Here is a 23,824-nt window from a genome sequence, read left to right on the forward strand (position 1 = left end):
TTTATATATGTTTTAGTCAAGTAACTGGAGGTAGATGAAGCCAGTTGCATCGCAGATTCAGTAACAGTGGCAGTGACTGTGTTGGTACATGATTCCATATACCATCACACTCCTTAAAAAATTGAAATTCAAAAAACCCAAAAATAATTTTAGATATTTGTTTGAAGAAAATTTGCAAGCCAAATTTTACAGAATATCTGTTTAGTGTATTCAGAGATGAAAAAAATTTGCAATCATTGTTTAACATTTTTTTACCTTTCTTCACCCCTTTCAAAGTTGAATTTTGAACAATCTAGAAATTTGTTTTTGGATGTTCATACGAGAAAATAGAAAAAGTTTTCAAAAAGAAATTTAGTATTTTTGTAAATTAAATGAAACTGGGACTGAAATGCAGCTCAATGGTTGATGACTAATCAATCATTGATCACTCATTATCAATGACTGCTAAAATGAGTGATATATGTCATCTTTTAAATACAACTGACAATTGTCTATTACCACGCATTAATCTCAAACAGCTGATATTATTAATGAAAAAAGTCAAATCATCCTCATCCAAAACCAAAATAAAAGATGGTTATTAAAGAATAATTTTTTCACTACTTTTTAAAATATGAAACCGTGTATGGCAGCAATTTATTTAAATTATTGAGTAAAAATTATGAATGTATGTAAAACATTAATATAAAAATATTGTTTTATTTTTGCTTTAAAACTAAAGAAACTACTGCAGTTATTTCTGTTTTATGTAGTCAGTATATGTAGTTATAATCTAAATTTACATTACACAAGTGTGAACTGTGAAATAGAGACTACATAATGTTACAATCCATAAGTTTATTGTCATTGTTTATATTCAACTTGATAAGCTAACTGCTTAACTCTATTTTAATTTAGAAGCTATTACGAGGGTGTAGAATTCAGATAATAATGAAAATAAGATATATGACTCCTGGATAATAAAGTACTACCTTACTACAGATTTTTTTACAACAAATGGTACATCCTAGATAGTAGCATTGTGAAAACTGGGTGATTTACAATAAGCCTAAATTGCTAACAACCAAAACCATGTTTAATAAACTGGATTTTCATAGATTACTAAACTTTGGTACAGTTTTACTCCATATATCTGATATTTAATTACCATAGAAATAAATATTATTAAATAGAATGATAGCAGTTTTTTTTTTAAATACCTACAAGAGCTAGGTAAAGAATACATAAGTATCATACATTATATCGATTATTATTTTAAAATAATAGATATACCTTAGGATTTGGTATAAAAATCACTTGAAGTATCTTATACATTTTTTTTAATTATAATAGATTACTCTGTGTATCATTTAACAAATTTTTCAAAGGTTAATGTAATCTATTGTAAATAATACACTGTAAATAAAATACCAAAAAAACCTACTTTTTTTAAGGATAGTTGTATAAAGAATGGAAAACAAAATGCTCCAAAATGAAAATGTTTAAATCTTTGTAAGAGGCAGAATATGAAGCTTTTAATTTATAATGGAATGAAAGTTCATTCTTGAACTGTCTTCTCCCCAACAGTGAACACTGAATCTTGAATATCTGGACTCATGGTCGGAAATATTATCTGTTGATCCTCTCTTGAAAAATAATTCTTTATGAAACTAATTTTATAAATCAAATTAAGGATAAAAATAGCAATAGTTATATTGGAAAACAACTACTTATAACAATGTAAGATAATTAAGTTTAATAACACTAATTATAATCTAATATATAAATGAGAAAGTGGCGGGTTCTGTCTGTCTGTTTGCAACAGCATCATGCGAGAACCAGCCGACCAATTGCTTTCAAATTTTCAGGATACATTTGTATTATATGAGAGAAGATTTTAAGCTCTAGATTGAGGGCCTAACTCACTTGTGGTGAAGTTATGAACTTTTACCAAAATTCTGTGTTCTTTAGTTACAATAGTTACTACTGTCTTTCTACTGTCTTACTACTGTCTGTTACTACTGTCTGTCTTTTGTAATTTAGTTTCTCTTTCAGGTATGTGTAAGGAGAGCTTTTCAGACTTTAAATGTTATTTATCAATATTATTCTCTCAGCCATGAGGATAACAAATATAGTGGGGATTCAGTTAGACAGATGGGAAGGGCAAGTGAACCAAGCCCTGACATAAAAATGATATAAAAAGAAATGAGATAATTAATTTTAAAAAATTATTTTTATTAGTTACATTAAGTATATAATTAATGTGATTTCTTTGTAGTGCATTAGGCAGATAGTAAGTCATTCTATATAAATAAAACCAATTAACAGAGAAATATTTTGACAGAGCATCTGAAGGAAAAACTGTTTGTGAACATAAGCTAGCCATTAAACAATTAAACTTCAATTAGTGTTTTATTAAATGCTGTGTTTAATAATAAATGTTTTAATTTTGTTTTTTTTTTTTTCAGTGCACTCCCAGTAAAGGCTGGTGATCTCTGGAGAGATGTATTCTTTGCAAAAATTGACAATCCCAGATCATAAAAATTTATCTATTGTGGAATGTACAAAATTTAAATTCTGCTGTCAGAGCAGACAGTACTGATTTTTCTTTCTATATAAAGCATATGATATATTTATAAATTAATATGTGCAGTATCAATTTATTTTATATTTTTTCCATTTTATTAGATTAAAATATATAATAAAGGGTTAATATTTTTTTCTCCTAATTTTAACATTATATTTAAATTTTCATTATAAATAAAATTAAAATTAACACAGAAATTATTTTCTATTTTACAAAATTCAAATAATTGAGAAAAAATTGTAACATTTTTTTGTTTAATTTTTATCTACTTTTAAATAAAAATAAATCTGAGAAAGATAATTAATATATATATAAATTTTAGATAAGAATTTTCAATTAGTAAGTTTCTTTATTAGAGAAAATAATAAAATACTATAAATAATTTGCTAGTAAAAATTTTAAATGTATGACATATACATATGTGTGTTTACTCATATTTATACATACAACACACATAAATGTGTAAGTACGGTAGTACAAAAGATAGATACTGATTCATGATATCTTGTACATAGTTATAATGCATAACTTTGTAAATATTTAATTTTAATAAACTACATGTAGGCTAGCCAAAGTAAGATATAAAACAAAACAAAACTTAATAAATAAATTTAATCTTGAGATATTTTATCTCAACAAATTAAATAATACTCAATATATTTATTAAAGTACTAGTATTATCTATTATTTTGTAAATAGATAAAATACAAATGGTGGTGAGCTACAGGAAGGATATAACTTAGAAAGAGATGTAGCAATGTAAGGTACTTAACTAAAAAAATATGGTTCACTAGCTACCATTTAACATACATTATAGATTAGTTATTGTAATAAGTTACATAAAGCTGTTGTTTTTATTCTGTAATAAAACATAACTAGTTCAGTGAGTATAAGTGCGCATTCAGAGAAATCTATCAATGATTAAAACTAAGTTAGTGTAAGAAATCAAATTTATTAATGATAACATTATTTTTGCAACATCATAGTTTTATTTAAGGTGTAATAAGATATGATGTAAAAATTAATTGATATAAATAAAATAATATTTTTTCATTGTAAAAAAATAACTTATTAATAAAGGTGTGTTTTAATTATAGTATTATTACTTTAAATTTATTTTAGTGTAATAGTTTTTAATGTAAATTTCTTCAGTAATATTATTTTATAAATTAATATATTATTTATGTTTATATTTTATGTTTTGTGAATATTCATTTTCTTTGAAATATGTTATGATTCAATTTTTTTAAATATATATTTTAGTAATATATTAAAGTATTTTATGGCTCAAGTGCAAATTTACATTAAATAATTCTTCTAAATTTTACTTATCTGTACTGTTATTATTATTTTTTAAGTACAAATAATAAAGTTTATAATAATGTAATGGTTTCTTTTTTCCATTTTTGCCCTCCTTCTATGTAGGTGTCTGAATAAACTAAAAGTGCGCAGAGAAAAGAATTAATCATTCAGTTGTATTAAAATTAATTTTAATTAAAAATTCCTTCTTTCCAATAAAATATAATACAAAAAAAGCTTGAGTATTTTCTATTGTTCATGCTGTCATTATGAGTATATGTTTAAAATCATTATAATTTTTAACATCATAGTAAGTGTTTATATTCTGTTTGTCAGAATATTTATTAAAAAAATCATAAATCTTAGTTTGATAAAATTTTTTAATGTTAATTAATTAAACAATAATAGACGATAAAATGAAAATTAAACCAGTCTGTACATATAAGTTTAATGATATTAAATTTGGAAACTTGCTACTCTAAACAAAACATATTTACATCTATCTCTTCATTTAAAAATGTGTGTGTGTGTGTGTGTGTGTGTGTGTGTGTGTGTGTGTGTGTGTGTGTGTGTGTGTGTGTGTGTGTGTGTGTGTGTGTGTGTGTGCGTGCGTGCGTGCGTGTGTGTCTGCTCCCTGTTTCTGTAAGGTAAGTTGTAGATGTTGATTCTATTTTTATAAATAACAATTGATTGTGTTCTGAATCTGCATGTATCTGTCTAATAATTATTTATAGCAGTCAGTAAAACTTATATACTCCAGAGATTTTGTATTTTGTAATTTTTGTTTTATTTTGTTAGTATATAGCAAATATGATATTCAGTATTTTTTTTATCATTTTGGAAAACATAGTGATTACATTTTTTAAAATTCTGTTGATGATTTTGTTTAATGATTAATACTATATATTTAGAGTTCATGGGTGAGAATATGAGACGCCAGATAAAGTTAGAATTGTGTATTTATTATTATTTTGTAGTTTTTAAGTTTTCTTTATTTAACATAATAAAATGCTAATGTGCATGTAGCTTTAAACTGCAAAAATAATATCATTTCTTTTTTTTGCTCCATAACATGTTACACAACACAATTGATTTAGAGTTTTTATTTACTCAGTTAAATAGAGTTATTAATTCAATTGTTAATAGAGTAATCCACTCCCTTCGTACTTCTAAATTCATTTTATTTTCATAAGCTTATCTTCTACAAAAAAATTTTAATTTATTTAAACTGTTTGTTAAAAGCTGATCAATAAAAATGTAAAATGCTATCTAACTTATCTAATTAAATAAAGATTTTGTAAATTATATCTCTTTAAAGTAAAAGAATACTGAATATATTACTTTAGTATGAACCAAAATAAATCAGGAACGTACTTTATATGGAATTGCCACTTTATCATAATTAATTATAAAGTTAATTTCCTGTTGTTGAGATATAATTACAAGTACAGATTCAAGCAAAGAAATGGAGTTAAGTAGCTAACCAACATAATCTATATTATGTGGTACACCACATAAACTGTTTTGAAAAAGGAAAATTTATTTACTAATAATTTTTCATGCAGAAGAATATGCCTGTTTTTTGTTTTATGTTTATCCATCAATACAAATAAAATATGATTAAATATCTTACCCAAAACATGACTTAAATAACTGTGAAAGTAAATAAGGATCAAAATGTAATTTTTGTTTTAGCTAAAGGATATTTGATTAATACTACAATTAATTAATTCAACTTCTTTGCTACTGGAGGAAAGAAGTTTCATAACCCACTACAGCTGAGTGAGTTATGAAAATGCAAGTACTGTCTGAACTATTACAATCATTAACACGTGATTTTTTTATCCTTAATAAATAATTAATAAAACAGGAAATTGATAGCTTAATACTTCAGACTGTGGAAAAAGTTATTGTGTTTTCATTGCCATTTTTACTACATTGACTAACAAAATGATTCATTTATCAAATTATGTAATCAGCAGGTTTTATTCAAACACGGGAGAGAAATATAACTGTTTTCCCTGTCATTAAAAATAATTATATGTTTTTGTAATTTTAATAAGAATGTGTTGAATTAAGAATTAGTGCTTATAACAAGCAAATAAAATAAAAAAGCAAATTAGTATTAAATAAATTGCATGTCAAAAAAATTTTTAGTTAGTGTTATACTTTTTCATGCTGTTCAAAAAATTAAAATATATAATTAATTATTTTATGCTAGGGTGTGTTTGATAACATTTTTCTCAATTTTTAGTAAAAAATTAATTATAATAATTGATAACAAAATTGTTTTAAAATTTTAAAACATGAACAACTATTTAAAATCATTATGAATAAGCATAAAATTTTTATTCCGTGATAAATTAAATTCAAAATTTGTTATTTGTTGGTACAAAAAAGACTCTTCTAACTGTTATAGGCTTTATTTTATATTAGAGAAAATAACTTTTTAATGTTACAGTAAAAAGCAATTACATTGAAAATAATGTAAATACCAGCAATGAAAGAATCTGTGTTAAAAAAGGCTTTGTCAACATTCCAGAATGTAAAAAAACTCAGAAGAATTAAAAAAACAAAGCAAACTGAATTTAAAATTGTTATATTAATGATGACAACATGCTGTTATGTAAAGTTATAATAAATATTATTAAAAAATGACAAAAACAAAATATTTCAACCTGATCTGTGTCTTTTAGATCATGTTTATAAACTAGCATTATAAATAATGTTAAATACTCTGTAGGTAGGTAGGTATAACTTAATTGAATTATATTAAACGATTAATTTCACAAACAATTAAATTTGACGATAATTTATTAATAAAAATTTTAATAAGACTATATATTAATATTATATATTAATTTAGGAATTAATGAATTTGTAAATGCACTATACTAATTTACACAATAAAATCATTCACTAAAAGAATGAGAAAAAAAAATATTGATGTAGAAAGATACATATTAAATCTTGCATTACAAAAATAATATTCAGATCATCTAGTTGTCTTGTAAAGAAATGAAACTAGGGTAAAAGTAACTGTATTTTTTTTTTTGCTTTATGAATTAATTCACTACAGAAGCTTGAAAAAGCTTGTCAGTGGGAATATGAAAATGGAACTTTTTAGTATATCAAAAATGCCATTGATTGGAATATCAAAAGAAATATTATCAATTACTATTTGCAGCAATGGAAGATTGTTACTAGTATTTTAAATATCAGTGTTATGGAGCTTCATTTCATGCATTAATTCTAAAGATGAGAACACATTTATAACTGAATATTTTTTATCAAAGATTTGGTCTGTCTCATTTATTTTAGTTAATCATAAGTTTTACTAAATTAAGTGTACTATTAAGTATAAAAAACTAACAAACAAGCAATCACAAAATCTAAAATCACTTTTTAACTTTACTATTTTCAGGGACTTTAAATTTCTGTTCATGAAAGAGATGAATATAAAAAATAACCTAATTTATACATTTCCATAACATAAACTATTTTATGAAATTGAATAGTTATATATATATATATATATATATATATATATATATATATATATATATGTGTGTGTGTGTTTTTTTTGACAATTAAATATATTCAACATATTCCAGAACAATGAATCAATGAATAGATGTGTTGAATGTCTACAAACTGACTTGATGCAGAGAAAACCCAACAACAATTGAATTGCTCTTTATATTCTGTTTTATTCTGCACCCTGCAGCAGCTGCCTATGGATGATAATAAAATGAATTTTTTTTAAATTTGAAAAAATGCCAGTCTAACTGAAACTCAAACCCAGAATTTCTGGATTAAAGGCAGGGACACTAGCACTCCACCATGCAGATTGACGAATACTTATGTAATAAGATTCATATCATCAGATGATTAGAAAATAAAACAGCTGTATTAAATTGAATTCTGACTTTTTTCTATTAGCTTAATCTTTTCTTAGTAAAATTGAAGTTAAATTTCTTAAACTAGTATTTGTTTTTTTTAATTTACTTTATTTATATTAATTTTCTAAGAATTAAAGTCTCTAAAAAATTTGTTACAAAGTTTTATTTGTTGGTTGGTAATTTAACAAAATTATTTTATGACAAACCTAGAATATTGTGATTTATGTTTTGAATGTTGATTTTTATGTGACTTTTCTCTAATAATATTAGATAAAAATTATGGAGACCATAAAATTCTCTAATTTTTTTAACATAGTTAATACTCAGAAGATTTATTTATGCATTTTGTTACCTATGGATAAAACATCAGGCTGATTTACTTGACAGCCATAATTTGAAACAAAGCATTGCTGGATAGTCTATGTTTGTTAGATTTTTTCAAGTTTTTAATTCTAGAATCACTTCTCAAAATAATTTCTTCTTTGGTGGAACACTGTAATTTTATAATTAAAATTTATTGCAATAACTTTTTTTTAACAATTAATATTGCCATTGGTCCATTAATAGATTAATTTAAATGTCAATAGACAACAGGAAACCAAAGCTAGTGTTATTTAAATTTTATTGGCTACAAAAATTAATTTAGTAAAAATGATCTTCACAATCTGTATTTTATTTTTCTCTCCATTTTATTTTTTTGTACACTACTCCTGCCCTCTGCAGATGCCTTAGATGTTATAGAACTGTCAGGGAGTAAAAATGCAGTTTAGCATCGTACACACGATATTTATTTTATGTTCATTATCTGCTATGTTCTGTGTTTATTCTAAATTAAAAGAAAATTTCTTTATTTTTATAATTTATACTGTATAATCTGCATATCCTATAATCAATCACATTCAAGGGGTTCTAGATTATTAGAACTGGAATTTACAATAGCGTACAAATTAATCCGAGCCCAGGAAATCTTATTTCCTGGTGTTTATTTCGATTTTGTGACTACACTGCTTGATAACACCCATACTTTAAGTTGTCTGTGTAATGTGAGGTTATTGTTCTTTGGCAATTTTTATGATATAAATAGTGTTTCGTGAAAGTTTATTCCATTTTTTATTACAAAATTAAATTTTTGTATTTTTTTTTTTCTGTGTGTCTTTAATATATACTTATAATAAAGACATCCAAGAAAGTGTTCGAAAATTATTTCTCTTTCTGAGTACATCAGTATGACACAACGATAAATACCCTCTGAGTGTAGGATTGGAGTAGAAACAGTAAATGCTATTTTAAAACAATTTAAAAAAGCTGTGGTTCCTTTTCACTTCAAAGGAAAGGCAAATGTGGCTGAAAATGAAATACTACTCCAACACAGGATCAATTATTAGTGAGAAAAAGTAAACTTGATCCAAAATTATCTACTGTGATCTTAAATTGAGAATTAGTAGCCATTGTAATAAATTTTCAAGTGAAAAATGTTAGACACCGACTTCTTGTAGCTGGATGGAAAGCTCATCGGTCAGCTAAAAAACAGATTTTAAACAGTAATGAGCAAAAGAAGGCTCTTGTAGGTCAAAGCATATGGAAACTACACCAAAAAAGACTGGAAGAATGTTATGCTTTTTGATGAGTCACATTTTTATTTTAGTTTTTTCTATCCAACTTTATTTTTTTTTCATAATTAAATCATCTGTTGATGCATTTTAGATATATTCCATTTTCAAAACTCGTTGTACTCTACATAACTGTATTCTACATTTCTGAAGAACATTTTTTGAAGAACAAAACATTAAAGTGCTTCAGTGGCCAGGCATCTCCTCAGACTTAATCCAATTGAAAATCTTTGGGCAATAGTCAAAAACAACTCTCAAAAATTAATTGTGCCATAAAAATTTATCTCATTAAAGCAATAATATCAGTATGGTTTTATGATAAGAAATCAAAAAAATGTATAGTAGATTTTCTGAATCGATGCCAAATCAAAAACATGTAGTAATTAAGGATAAAGGAGGATATATTAATTAATTAATTAATTACAAGATATTCATAAATTGTGGAATTTTTTTTTCTAAATAAAGTTACTTTTTATTAAATAATATCTATGTTTGGTTTTAATTTGCACGCTACTTTATCTAGTGAAAGAACCACAAAAAGTTTCTAAAGTAATCAGAAACAGTGTGCTTTAAATTTAAAATTAATTATTAAAAATTATAAAAAACTTTTCAAATTGACTAACTTAGAAATTATTCTTTCAAAGGCTTTTTGAAGCTAATTAGCTGTAGTGTGTCTTTAGTGTAGCTATTGGTAGCATTATTACCAGTAGCACAACATTGCTGCTGATAATAGCTACCTGTAAAGATAAGTATTTAGAATTTTTAATAATTTTAGTTTTATCACTCAAATTGTTTAATGATATTATTTCTTTTATAGCTTAATATATAATATTGTAATTAATTATATTATTTTTAAATAAGATATATCAAAATATAACATTATTATATTTGTGACAATTATTCCTGAGTCGCCTGAAGAAAACTTTGTCTTCAGGTGACCTCAGGGTTAGAATTTTTGGTGTTGTCATCAGTTCACCAAAAAGTTTATTTCATAACAAACACATATAATAAAATTATAATAACAATTTAGTTATTTCACCTTTCCAAAATGCAATGTTACATTTTGAAAAAATCTTAAGTATTAAGAAATAAAAGAAAAAGTATAGAAAAATGAAATCAAATATTCTAACATAAAATTCATACTTAACATGTTCATTGAACATTTAATGTCTAATATTTGTATTTTTTTTATTACATCTGATTAGAGAATGTAATAAGAAGAAGTTTTATAAATAAATATTTTTGACACTAAGGAGTTGATAAACAACTGTGTTTTGCACACAACTTCACAATATATTAATTTTTACAGTTAAAAATACAAGCAAAATGCATCCAGATAAAAATCATGACAGAAATTAATTTATCGCTCACGTCTGAGTGTTAATTATAAGCCCTAATAACATACTTCAGATCCAACAAAGAAGAAGTAACCAATATCACATACAAATAAAATTTAAGTTTTTTCACAAGCAGTATTTTACTAATAATACTAAAAAAATAATTTTTAAAGATAAAAATATATTAAAATAAAAGTCAACTCGTATTACAAATAATATTTTCTGCATTTTTTCTACACATCAGTTATCAATGAGTATTATTACTATGAGTAAGATACCTATTAAAAATAATATGGGACAGAATTTAAAAAAATGTCTTCTATAAAAATTATTATTCAGAAATAAATTTTGTAAAAATTCTATCTTTCAGTAAATGTGTCAAAAGCTCAACCATAAAGGGATTCAGGTACATTTATTTTCATGCTAGGCATTAAATTATTACATGAAACTAGATATTTACTGAAAAGAAGTGATAATTATCTAAATTTATTCTGTAGTTTTAAATGCAACATTACTTGATATGGAAATCTGAAAACATAACTTTTGACAGATGGAGATGATGTCTACTAATTAAAAGTGGTAGTTAAAAAAAATAATATAGTGCAAATTAACTGAAAATCAGGGCAACATCAAACAATAGATACATAATACTATTGCAAAAGTAGGTATGACAAAACTTTGGCCAAAATACAGAATTTACTTGTAGAATGGTGTTAAATTAAATAATTAACAGCTTCTGTAATAATTATGATTACCATGGATGTTGTAATAAGATGTTATGAAAAAAACAAAGTTATAATTTGAAACTTTCTTCATGATGTGATGTATGTATATTAGATCCAACCTGTTGTTTACAAATCTATAATGTAAAAATAATTCTAAGAGAACATATTTTTTTCTAAATAAATAACACAGTTGATTTTAATTAAAGTGAGTTTGGTCAAGTTGATAAACTTTCTTTTATGAGCTGCATATAACTATGGAGATGATGAGATACTTTTAGGAAGCCAGGATTGTTCTTGGATAACTCTAATCCATGGGAGAAAATCAGTTTTTTACTTCATATGTTTAATCTAAATATTTTTTAAGAAAAAATTGCAGTTAATAAAAATATCTTAATTTCCTGAGAAGGAATTGTAAGTGGGATGACTAATTTTGCTAATATGCTTGGATGAATGGGATCATTTGTCTCGCATAATAGTTTTTTTGTGAACAGATCATCTTCTAGATTATAGAATAGATCAATTAGTTTATAGAACAGATTACTGTTTTTTATCACCGTATTACTGTTTTTATCGGTTTTTCCATCATTTAGTACATTTTCTTATCTTTTATTTTTCCTTCACATTTTAGGCTCTAATGCAATCCCTACCAAGTCCATGCTAAGAATGCTGAAGAGTTTAGAAGCAGTATATATTTGGTGTGAACTGGGAGGGTCTAGGCAATGATCTTGGGATTCACATTAACAGATCTTTGACCGCTCAGCAAGTCAGAAAGTGTCTTTCCAAAGTAAAAGATAATCTGTTTTAATCTCTTTTAAAATACAATACCAAAAAAAGATCAGTTTATTTTTTAACCTTACACTATTACATGATTAAGAGATTTAACACAACCTGTGTTTCCCAAAAAATATTTTTTTAATGGCTAAGTATAAGATACAATCAGAAATAAATTTAATTTGAATAGGTATAAAAACAGAATAACTTAGACCCTTGAAATAAGGAAAATAAAATTAAACAAAAATTGTACCCAGATAAAGATTTGTTTATCAAGAAGGAATATCTTTTTCTTTTTTATCTGTTTATCCTCTGGAAACACTATAAGGTATTACTTCAGAGTTTGAATGAGGTTGATATATATGAATGTGAATGAAAAGTAGTCTATTACAGTCTAGGTCGACCATTCCAAAGATATGTGGTTAATTGAAACCCAACCACCAAAGAACACTAGTATCCACAATCTAGTATGCAAATCCATATAAAAGTTTACCTTTACATTTTAACTTTACTAGAATTTGAACCTTAGAACACTATGGCTTCGAAACAGCTGATTTGTAATGAGGAGTTCACCACTAGACCAACCCTGTGGGTTGTATATGAATTTATATGAAGGAATATGAATTTACATTATCAAAGATTTGAGATTAATAATATTAATATTTAAACTTCTATTCTGAAAAATGATAGTAAAATAAAAGTCCAAGAACTTCCTACTTCCCATGGAGGTGAAATGATGTTTAACTAACAACAAAATTATCTCATGACTTGTTCAAATATAAGTGAGAATTTATCGGTGTAGTTTGTACAATAGCAAAATACAGAAATATATTTTAACCAAAAAAAAAAGAAAGTAATTGGTATACCTGAAAAAAATTGCAGACCTTTTTAAAATTGTTGCAGGTATTTTATTAATTGAGAATACTTCTTTCAGTGATTAGAGCCTTGGAGTAAAAGACAACGACAGCCTTGAAATTCAACATATGAAAGAGTCAAATGGTGATATCTGCTCAACGTTAACCCAGCACAGCAGTTCCACTTGGAACCTTAATCAGCATTTCAAAAATTATGAAAAAAAAAATTTTTACTTGAGACTTAGAAAATCTATTGGCTGTCATATAAAGAGCTAAAAAATGGTAATATGAAAAGAGATTTAACTGTCTTTTAGAATTTCTAAAGTGGTTTGTCAATTATTCCATCAGCTGATTCAAATAAATGAGTCAACCACTACTGGACATAATTTTCTAAAAATAAAAATTTTATAGATAATAGCCAGCAAATGCAATTTCAAAAATAACATTTTTAAGTAAACACACATTATAAAATAAGTAACTTTTAAAAAAACAATGATAACTGCAATTAAATTTGATCCTAAACTGTTATATGATTGACTCAAATGGATGGTATTTTATTTTAAAATGTAACTGTATGAAATTCCTACACTGTTTAGTACTGTGCTTAATAAACTCATTATTTACTTTATGTCTTTATGTAATATATATTGTGTGTGTGTGTGTGTGTCTGTGTGTGTGTGTGTGTGTGTGTGTGTGTGTGTGTGTGTGTGTGTGTGTGCAGGTGTGTGTGTGCGTGAGTTTATTATCTTTATTATTAGAACTATTAACTTTAAGATTCCTGGCAAAAGATCAGTAGAGCTTTCTCTTTATTTTCCAAACATGATTCTTGAGGAAATTGTGAAGCTAGATCTAGTTTGTTGAACAGAAACATGATAATGCATTGTTTCACTGAAGAAAGAAGCATGTAAGTTTGTTGATTTCATGGAGACTATGATTTCATGAATTAATTATCTTCAATGCATAGATATTTTTGTAGTGGAAAATAAAAATAATAACTGCATGAGTTAGAACAGAATTTTTACCTGCATTTTAATTATTTTTGGAATTATATACAAGAAACAGCACATTCAGGTCAGTTAAAAAAAAGAATACATATCTATAAAGCACTTCTTAGATCATTCTCCCTATAGATATGCTTGGCAAGTGATGTTTTTTATTCTTGAAGATGGGAATATCATTTTTTTTGGCAATGATCTACATCTCATTCCTAAATCACCCATAACATTTTAGTTATGGGACCTAGTAGATAAATTAAAAATTAGTTGTATGGAAAAAATTGATTTGCAGTGATGTTTGTCTTTAAATATTTTTCTAAATTTATTTATGATGCATTTATTTATTACAATCTGTTAAACTAGTGAACAATAAGCAGACATCAGAACAGTAGTGTGATATGTAAATGAGTTATAAACTTGTACAGACTCAGGCCGACATTTCTGAAATATTGATTAATTTAACCCTAACCATCGAAGTACAATGGTATCCATTGTCTAGGATTCAAAACTATATAAAAGTAACTAACGTTTTGTAGGATTTGAACCTCAGAATATTCGACTTTGAAAATCAGCTGTTAAACAAATGATTTGCGATGAGTTAACCACTACATAGACCAGTCCAGTAGGCTTATTCTAAAAAAAAATGTTACTATAAAATTTCATGAAAACTGTCAAACATATGTGGTTGATAGAAATTGTAATTCTTTTTGTAGCACAAGGAGATGATGCCAAACGGTCAAGTTAAAACAAGATTTCATTTCACTTTTTTGACATTACAGAAATTAAATTAAGGATAAGGTGTCCTTTAATGATCACAAAATCAGAATAATTTTTAATGATAATAAACAGTTTAAAAATATAGTTTAATAATGGTGTAGTTAGCTAATTTGAATTAATGGAATGAATGAAATTGTAACCAGCAGTTAATAATAATGAAGTTCAAGTGTAATTACAACATACATTATAATATAATCTTCCAGGACATTACCTTTATGATCAAGCATTAATCATTACTAGAGTTCCCACTGCCACAGGTGTAATTGTGTAAGGTAATTTACTTGAAATTACCATATAATTATTATTCTGTAATTGTAATAATAGATGCTATAAAAATTATATCTGTAATATATATAATTTTAAGTTTAATTTGTATTTATTTATTTATTTTTTATATTTCCCAAATTCTATTTAAAAACTTCACTATCTGACTATTAAACAACAGAATTTCTAGTATATCCAATTTGTCAACTTATCTGCATTTTATAAATACAAAAATAAATTCTTATCATGAAAACTAACTTTACTATAAATCAAACTCATAATAATACATCTTGTTTTACACAGGAAGTTTTTTTTTTATGTAGAAACATAGAAGATTCTTCTATTTTATACATCATAAATTATTTTAAATGAATGTAAAGTAATAATTAAAACTTGATGTAAAAGTTCACATCAATAAGGAAGCCACTTTATATTTTATAGCCCTATAAAATCTGCAGTATTTTATAGCAATCCAACTTTTATTTTGAATAATTATAACTTTTCTATACAAGATATATCTTAAAAAAATTAAGAAACACAATAAAGAAACTAAAGAATTAATTAAAGAGTTGAATAAGAATCGAATGAGATAAAACTATCATAAAATTTACCCATAACATTGTTGTTTTACTGGAAACTAACAAATAGAAGAAATGATAAGAATTTATTGTTTAGAGAAAAATCAATCTAATAAAAGATGTTTTGAAAACATAGATAATGAGATGAGTCATAAAGGAAGATAGTGAAGAATTAAATATGACAGAACATAATTTGCATGAAATCGCAGAATTTTGTTCTTTAGGTTGTAAAATCATAAAAGATGAGTGAATTACAGAGACATCAAAAGATGATTAGCAAAAGCAAACAGTAATATCATATAGGAAAAAAAGTGCTTGTCAAATGTATAAAGGAATTCTTTTAAAAAGATTGTATGGGACAAAGCATTATAATGTAATTAAACAATATAACATAAAGAAAACCAGAATTTGAAATAATGGCATTTTAATTATGGTGTAATCCATGATATTATCCATATAAAATTGGACGATATTTAAACTAAAGAGGATTTAAAAAGAGTAGGAGAAATGAGAAATATTCTGGTAAACAGATTGGTAGGTCATATTTTAATACATACAGGTTTAGTCAATTTTCTAGTAGTGGGTTGGGCAGAAGCTAAAAACTGTATAGAAGAAAACTAAGACAAAAATACATTTTTATAAAGCATTCTCCCACTTATAGGAGAATGTATCCTACATTCTCTTACTGAGATTGTAGGATTATAATTTTAATAATTTATTTTGTGTTGTTTATTTTTTCTAGATGAATAATGCTCTCTCCGTTCTAGATAGAAAAATAAAAAAAATATTCTTAAGAGTGTTAAAAAGTAATAAAGTAATTACTTAAGTAGTTAAAAAGAAGTGTTAATTAATTGTATATTATGCTGTTTCAGGAATTTAAGTAATTTTTCTACCCCTTAATTTAAACAGTATATAATATAAGATGTGCATAAAGTATATTACACATATATTATAATAAAACCTATATTTTGTATTAGTTGTATTGATTTTAATTTTAAATTAAAAATATTAATTATTACATTTATTTAAAGGAAAAATTAATTGTATATGTGTTCTCTTTGTGGTAATTCAGTTTTGTTAGAAATGCATGTAGCTATGGAAGTGAACAAGTTTTAGAAACTGTTAATAGGCTATCAGTGAAGTTTACTTGATATTCTCTTTATACATCTTATTTATTGAGTAGTCACTGTAATGGAAGCAGATTTCTTAGCTCAATCCACAGGAAGCCTCCCACCAGACCAAACCAAGCATAAAATGGCTCTACAGAATCCAAAATGGTGAATAAGGTTTCAAGGATAAAGAAAGTGAGTAAATGATAAGATCAATGTTTATCTATTCATGAATGAACTACAGCATGGAATGAATAATCCCATCAAGTGGATTACTCAAGGCATATTGTTATTAAAAAACATTCAATTCTATCCAGTCTACTTAATCTAAGGAAATGATATAATTTTTATCCATGATGGAAGCAGCACATTATTGATCAGCAATTTTGTATCAAACACTTTTTATACTTTCTATAATCAAATTTGCTTTACTTGCAGGAAATAAAACAACCATTGAGCGTAGTCTTAATTTTTTCAAAGGAACAATTTTGCAAAACCTGCAAAATTGCATGTCACGTGGGAATATCTGATAAAATTATGAATCACTGCTAGATCACAGAGAATGTTTTGAGTTGTAAGTGGTTCAAATTTTTTTTTTATATATTAATTATTACACTAAATGTATGCAACGGCACTCAAAAAGAAGTAAGTATGATAAAGAGTCAGGATTATTGATCAAACCATAACAGGATCAAAGATCCTAGGTAAGAAATAATACATTCTTATAATGTGATGGTTCCGCAACAACAGGAATTTTGTATGGATTAATATCCCAGTAGTTGAAGGGTGTGAAATATTATTGATTTATATGATTTATATCACATACAGGTAAATAAATAACATCTACCTGCAACTAAGTTTAGGTAAGAAATATTTATTTATAGTAAGAAAATGAATCCCTTAGTAAATCCTATAATAAGAAAATGCTTAAAAGCTGTAAGCATTATGTAAAAAATTTAAAAAAAATTGTATATCAAGGAAAAGAAATCTTTTTTAAAGGAGAGAAAGTTTTAACAGCAAAACCAATTAATTAATAAATAAAGCATTTCCACAAGTTTATCCACCATCTGTGAAGTTAGTATCATTAAAGAAAAGTTAAAAATTAAAATTTTAATTTTGAGCTTTCTATTTGATAAAAATTAAATAAATTCAATGCTTTTTTGCTGTATATCAACCACAACATCCTTGAACATATTAATTAGTGCTCCGTTAAAATCTCTTGGTCCAATAAGGTGAACCTAAATAATTCTTCATTAACCAATACTTTTATGGAAATATGAGAATGATTTTAAATGTAAAATTATCTAGATAACCAGATCTTGAAGTGAGAAGTAAAGTTTAAACAGAGAACCCTTACATTTTTAAAGCTTCAATTTTAATATAGAAATATTTTGAGTCGCTGAGTAAATTGCATTCTGTAAGAGATACGATTTGATTCCCAGGAGCAAAATTTAAGAAAAAGCTTGAGTTTTAGTTTTGGGTTGAATTTTTTAAAGTCAGATAAATTATTCTCAAACTATTAACTATTTTAATGACTATTTTAATTTTATTAAAATTTGATTTTGATTTTCATCCAGATTGATTAATTTTTCATAGCAAGCTGCTATTTATCAATAATTGATATAATAATAATTGATATAATGTACTTTATTTTAACCTTATTTTTAAGTTATAAATTAAATAAAAGGGGATTTGTTTTAATTCTTTTATTTGTTCATTCAATTTTTGTTCATTGATCTATTTTATTGTTATTATGGGGATTTCTCAAGAACGAAATAAATTTTTTAGCTTTAAAAATGATTCTATTTCAAGTAATGAAACAGTTAACATGGTATAATCTAAGCAATATCTGTTACTTAAATCATGCAAATATTTACCATTGAGTTGTCCTTTCTGAGGAAAATAAATTTTTGAAATGTTCTTGCTCAAGATACATTTTTAAAAAAGGTATGAGAAAACTTAAACCTGTTCCCCTTTTTCTAAAAGTATTTTTAATTTATTTTTTCATGATTTATTTCAGCAAAAATTTACCAGATGAAAATTAAAACAATCAGTGAATTCTATATAACTTCCAAAGGAACCAGTTTTGACATTTTCAATGAGGATCCTTCTTCTATCCTGTGTGGAGTGTTTTTTTGTGATTTACAATAGTAATGTGTCAGAAAATATCAAACAGTTTGACTGAACTGTTGTTTCTTAGAAAAAAACATAGTGTTGTTTCACATCAATAACTGTTGTTTTTCCATCCAGTTTTCTTAGTTTACAATAGTAATACTGCATATGAAACCCATTGAATCACCGAACAGAATTGCCAGAACATTAAGTTAATGAAAACAGATAAAGTGAATAAACTGCCGTTTACTGAGAACAAGTCATTAGTCCAGCAGTGTTGTTTTATCAATATTAAATATGCTGTATATAAGCTAACTGAGAAGATCAAACAGTTTCAATAAATTCTTGAAAATACTGTAAAATTAAAATGCAAAATGAAAGGGTCATAAAACTGTCAAATCTTGTGATAAAGTGATTCATGGTATTTGGTGGCAAAAAACCGAAACATTCTGCGGCCAATGCGTTGAGAAAAATATTAAAATGAAATTGTTGTTTTTAATCACAAAAACTAAACAGTTTTGCAATGCCATGGAAAAATTAGTTAAGAAACATGAACAGATTAATAATAATTCAACCTGTTTTTTTTCCAACCTGTCTTTTTTTTAACGAACAGTTCGTTTTCATTTGGAAGAAACAACAGAAACAACTAACTGTAATTAACAAGCTGCGGATGAGTTTTAGTGAAATAATAAATATTGGTTTTTTTTTTTTTTTTTGACAGGGTTCCCTTCCAATATTGGGTAAGGTCCGAAACCCATAGGAAAACCTTCTGTTCAGCTTAATTAATAACATTAGATATATTTAATTACCATATTGTATTAATATATATATATTTTTTTTAATTATTAGATATTTAAAAAAAAACAGTGAATAAGAATACATACTAGTAACATTAATTTTTGGTTTGATTAACTAACGTTGGTTTCTCATTAATATTATGTTAAAGTTTATCTTGTTCAAATTCAGAAAAGCCATCTTGAGGAGGCTTTAAAACCAGATGAACACCATCTACTTAAAAAATCGATATGGTTAAGTTTAAATATTTTCATCAGAATCTTCCCCATCCAAAACTCCATACTCAGTCCAGAAATACCTACATTCATATACAACCACATTCACTCAGATTCTGTCTTTACACTAACAACTTACAAAGAGCTTATGTATACGTGTCTCATTTCATTTTATTCAAAAGTATTTCTGTTGTGAATACACAATAAAAGGAATACAGAGCAACTATTGTTTACGTTGGAGTACTCACTCCTACATAGCAACTTATTGGTACAATCGCATTATAATTGAACTATTTCCTAATTAATCCACATGACTTAATACTAAAATTGATATATATATATATATATATATATATATATATATACAAAACAATCGATCATCATTTTGTTAAAATTGGTGAAAAGTTAAAGTTTTAAGTGACTACGTCCGTATAGTAATAGTATTGAAATTAACCGTATTGAAACTATTTCAATACGGACGTAATCACTTAGAGTTTAACTTTTGACGAATTTTAACAAAATGACGATCAATTATTTTATACATTACACTTATATTTATCAATATAAAAATTATATTATATTATAATACATATATTATTTATATTTTATCAATTAATATATACATTTATTTACATAACGACTAATTAAACAGCTAATACATAATTGTACTGATATATAAAACGATGTGTTGTATCATGTAAATTTAATCAAATATACGTATACTATTTTATTTCTTAAGCAGAAAACTTCAGTTAAAAAAATTCTAATTAAATTTTCTTTAATGTAATTAAAAATATGTTTTTATTATATGTTCCACCGAAGATATTTTAAAATATTATTATTTAGAATAATCTTTCCTTTTTCTTTTAATAAAAGCAAATAACCTGTTATCACATTTTTTTCATTTTTAGCAGTTTTTAATAATTTTAACTGATAATGAATGACACATGCGAAAAAATTACATTTTTAATTAACTTTTCAAAAACTTATTTAAGTAAATAATTACCTTTCATCAGTTAAACAAAAACAAGAAATAGAATTTTGCAAACGGTTCAACCTTGAAACGATCTCGTTTTCTGTGTAAGATCAGCAACACCCAAACGTCCGTAGGAGGGGGAAACCAAATATTTTAAATGGAAAGGGTAAAATTGTGACAAATAATTTTAAAGGACATAAAACTTAAAAAATTTTGAGGCATTAATTTCTTGTTTACGACAACCCTAATAAAAATAGCGGTTTTTTAACTTTTTTACAGCTAGTTTCAAAAGTGGCTTTCAGTACATCTCAAGTAAAGGTCGAAAAAATATAACGTTTTGAGATATAAACACTTTATAAATTCTATTTTTTGTGTTTCACTAGAATTATTTAATTACATATTTTTTTCTTTTCTTTTTTTTATAGAAACTTTTCTTTTCTTTTTTTTTGTTTTAAGAACAAATATTATAAACGCAAATATTTACAATAAAAGTAATTACTTTATTATACATTGCTTTCATTTATTTATTATTCTTACATATTCGTCTTATTATTAATTGATAATTCTTATTTTTCATTAAAATTAATATATCACATTTTACCACATCTCCTTTATATTCATGAATTCCATTTCATTTAATATTGCTATGACCAGAATTTTCCCGATTTGCTTTGATACTTTTAGATCATACTGAGGCAGAATTTCTTAGGGAACAGAACGCAAGGATAACTGGGGATTTATGTATCCCCCCTACTAATCGCAGAGCCTGAACAACAGTCCCTTGCTGCTGAATCATTCTTATTATTAGACGGTTATTTGTTTGTTTGGCGGTTATAAATTAGCTTTGTTTATTTATGGACGAAAATGTGGATTGCGTTCCGATCCTTTAGACCATACTGAAAGCTTTACTCGGGATTACCTTGGAAGAAGAGCAGCGAGTGCACGTTCGTTTTTCTCCCGGCACGGTTCTCCTTCCGTATGTCCACTGAAGGCCTATCTGTGCCTTTCGGCCTAGCAGGAATGCGCCTGATGGGGTCCTATTTATTGGAGGATATAACGCACTTTCTTCACCGTAAAGAGTTGCATATGCTTAAAAGAACCTCTTATTATTCCTTAATCATATCTACCAATCCCGACTTTATCTATTTAATGTGTATTTATGTACCTATCAGAACAAAATCTTTAGTTTTTTTCTTTTTATTCTATTTTTTAAATTCGAAAAAATAATTAATGAAAAATCGGATATAAAATATATAACAAATTTAATAATTTTCCACTATGACAATTAGCATTACCTCTAACGAATAAGTAATTAGGAACAATTAATTAGGCAATATTGGTGGCCACCCCATCACCACAGACGTTCATTTTTGTTTTTCGAGATCCCTAGCCTATGAAACGCCAAGAAATGGAAAAAACCTACCCAAATGTTTGACTGATTACCATATTTTCTTTCTTGCACCCCAGCTTTATTGCTGACATGCCAGGAAAGTAAAAATTAATTGTTCATTTAGCGAGTACACTTTCAAATAAGTAGGAATAGGTAGTAAGAAAATATTGTTTTTAAAATATATATTTTTACAAATAAAAAACAATTATTAAGGAGGTTTTCTCTCTTACTCGTCCAATTTTCATTTAAAAATTGTATAGCAACTCTTTTATACCAGTAGAGTTGAGAATATTCAAATTGTAAAAATTCAGTTATCTTTTTTGATTAAAAACTAGAATATTTAAATAAAAAATATCTTCTTATTATTGTATTTTGTTTTAAAATATTGTACAACGAAATTAATATGGAAGTATAAACACTTACTAATATTACATCAGTGAAAGTGTAGGTAACGTACCAACCTATGCTAAACATAATTTTGAATTATGAAAGATATAAGTTACGGTTTATTGCAGGATAACTCAGTTCAGCTGTTTTCAGATAATTTCAAATGATGTGTGTCATAATAAAGATTATTATCTCAGCTTTCACATTAGACGTGCCTTTTGTATAATATTCTTTTAACAATATTGTCGTCCGTTTATAGCAATCATAAAATCTAATGTAACTCGTGATTTGGAACTACGTTGAATAAAATTCGACCAAGTACAGTTTTTATAACTACGGTCTGTAATTTAAAAATAAAAAATATATAATAAACAACTAAGTCTAACGCAGTAAAATTTGTATAATTTATAGCAATGAATGTTTTAAAATTTACTCACAAATTTTAATTTAATCAAACCTTTTGGTAATTGGTTATACTCGTATCGCTGACAAACGAAACCAAAAGCGAATTCAAAATGACTATTCTTTGGAGAGTAGAACTTACTGGAGACGCTTTTCCTCGAGATTTTATCTCGATGTGTGTTTCAGAGATACACAAGCTTTTTTTTTTAATTTTTTATTTGAATATCTAAATTATAAAGATGAAAAAACAACGAATAATTTATCTATCTAATCTGCAAATGTTACACAGTTATTATCTTTCAGCGAGCGGATTTATAGATCATATCGTTAAAATTAAAAAAGCGTAATTATTGGCTAGAACTTAACTAGAGTTCCTTAACAGTTTTAGAGAAAACATACAAGAATTTTTTTTTTCTATTGACGAAATTTTTTTAAAATTATTTTTAAATTTTATATACTTCTATACAAAATAAAAGTGTCATATTTTATTTAGTATAAACATGCAATTACTTTTAATTAGGTTTCAGCCTTTATTTTACACATTCGGATAAGGTATAGTATTTTTTATACCCTAAAAAATATAAATCCCATGTTCCCAGAGCAAAAGGTTAGCTTCAAGTTTACGTGGGAATTAATCACCACAAAAAAAATTCATATTGAATTGTAACAGCATCGTAAAACCCATTCTCGTATCTTTATATATTCAAACCTGACGTGTGTGAAGCTGCCACAAATTTAAGAATATTAAGAATTTCTCTAT

At 25.9% G+C, this 23,824-nt stretch overlaps 2 protein-coding genes across 2 annotated transcripts in view; one reads left to right on the plus strand and one right to left on the minus strand.

Annotated features, from left to right (window-relative positions):
- Nucleotides 1–4,626, plus strand: part of LOC142319070 (epidermal retinol dehydrogenase 2-like) — a 119,246-nt gene extending 114,620 nt beyond the window's left edge. The window contains exon 8 of the mRNA XM_075355932.1: nt 2,448–4,626. Within this exon, the coding sequence (XP_075212047.1) occupies nt 2,448–2,520 (73 nt within the window). The 3' untranslated portion in view covers nt 2,521–4,626. The remainder of the gene's footprint in view (nt 1–2,447) is intronic.
- Nucleotides 1–23,824, minus strand: part of LOC142320229 (uncharacterized) — a 214,176-nt gene that overhangs the window by 162,897 nt on the left and 27,455 nt on the right. The gene's annotated exons all lie outside the window — the stretch shown is intronic.

The sequence above is a fragment of the Lycorma delicatula genome, chromosome 2 (genome assembly GCF_047948215.1).
Source record: "Lycorma delicatula isolate Av1 chromosome 2, ASM4794821v1, whole genome shotgun sequence".
In the NCBI taxonomy this organism is placed as follows: domain Eukaryota; kingdom Metazoa; phylum Arthropoda; class Insecta; order Hemiptera; family Fulgoridae; genus Lycorma; species Lycorma delicatula.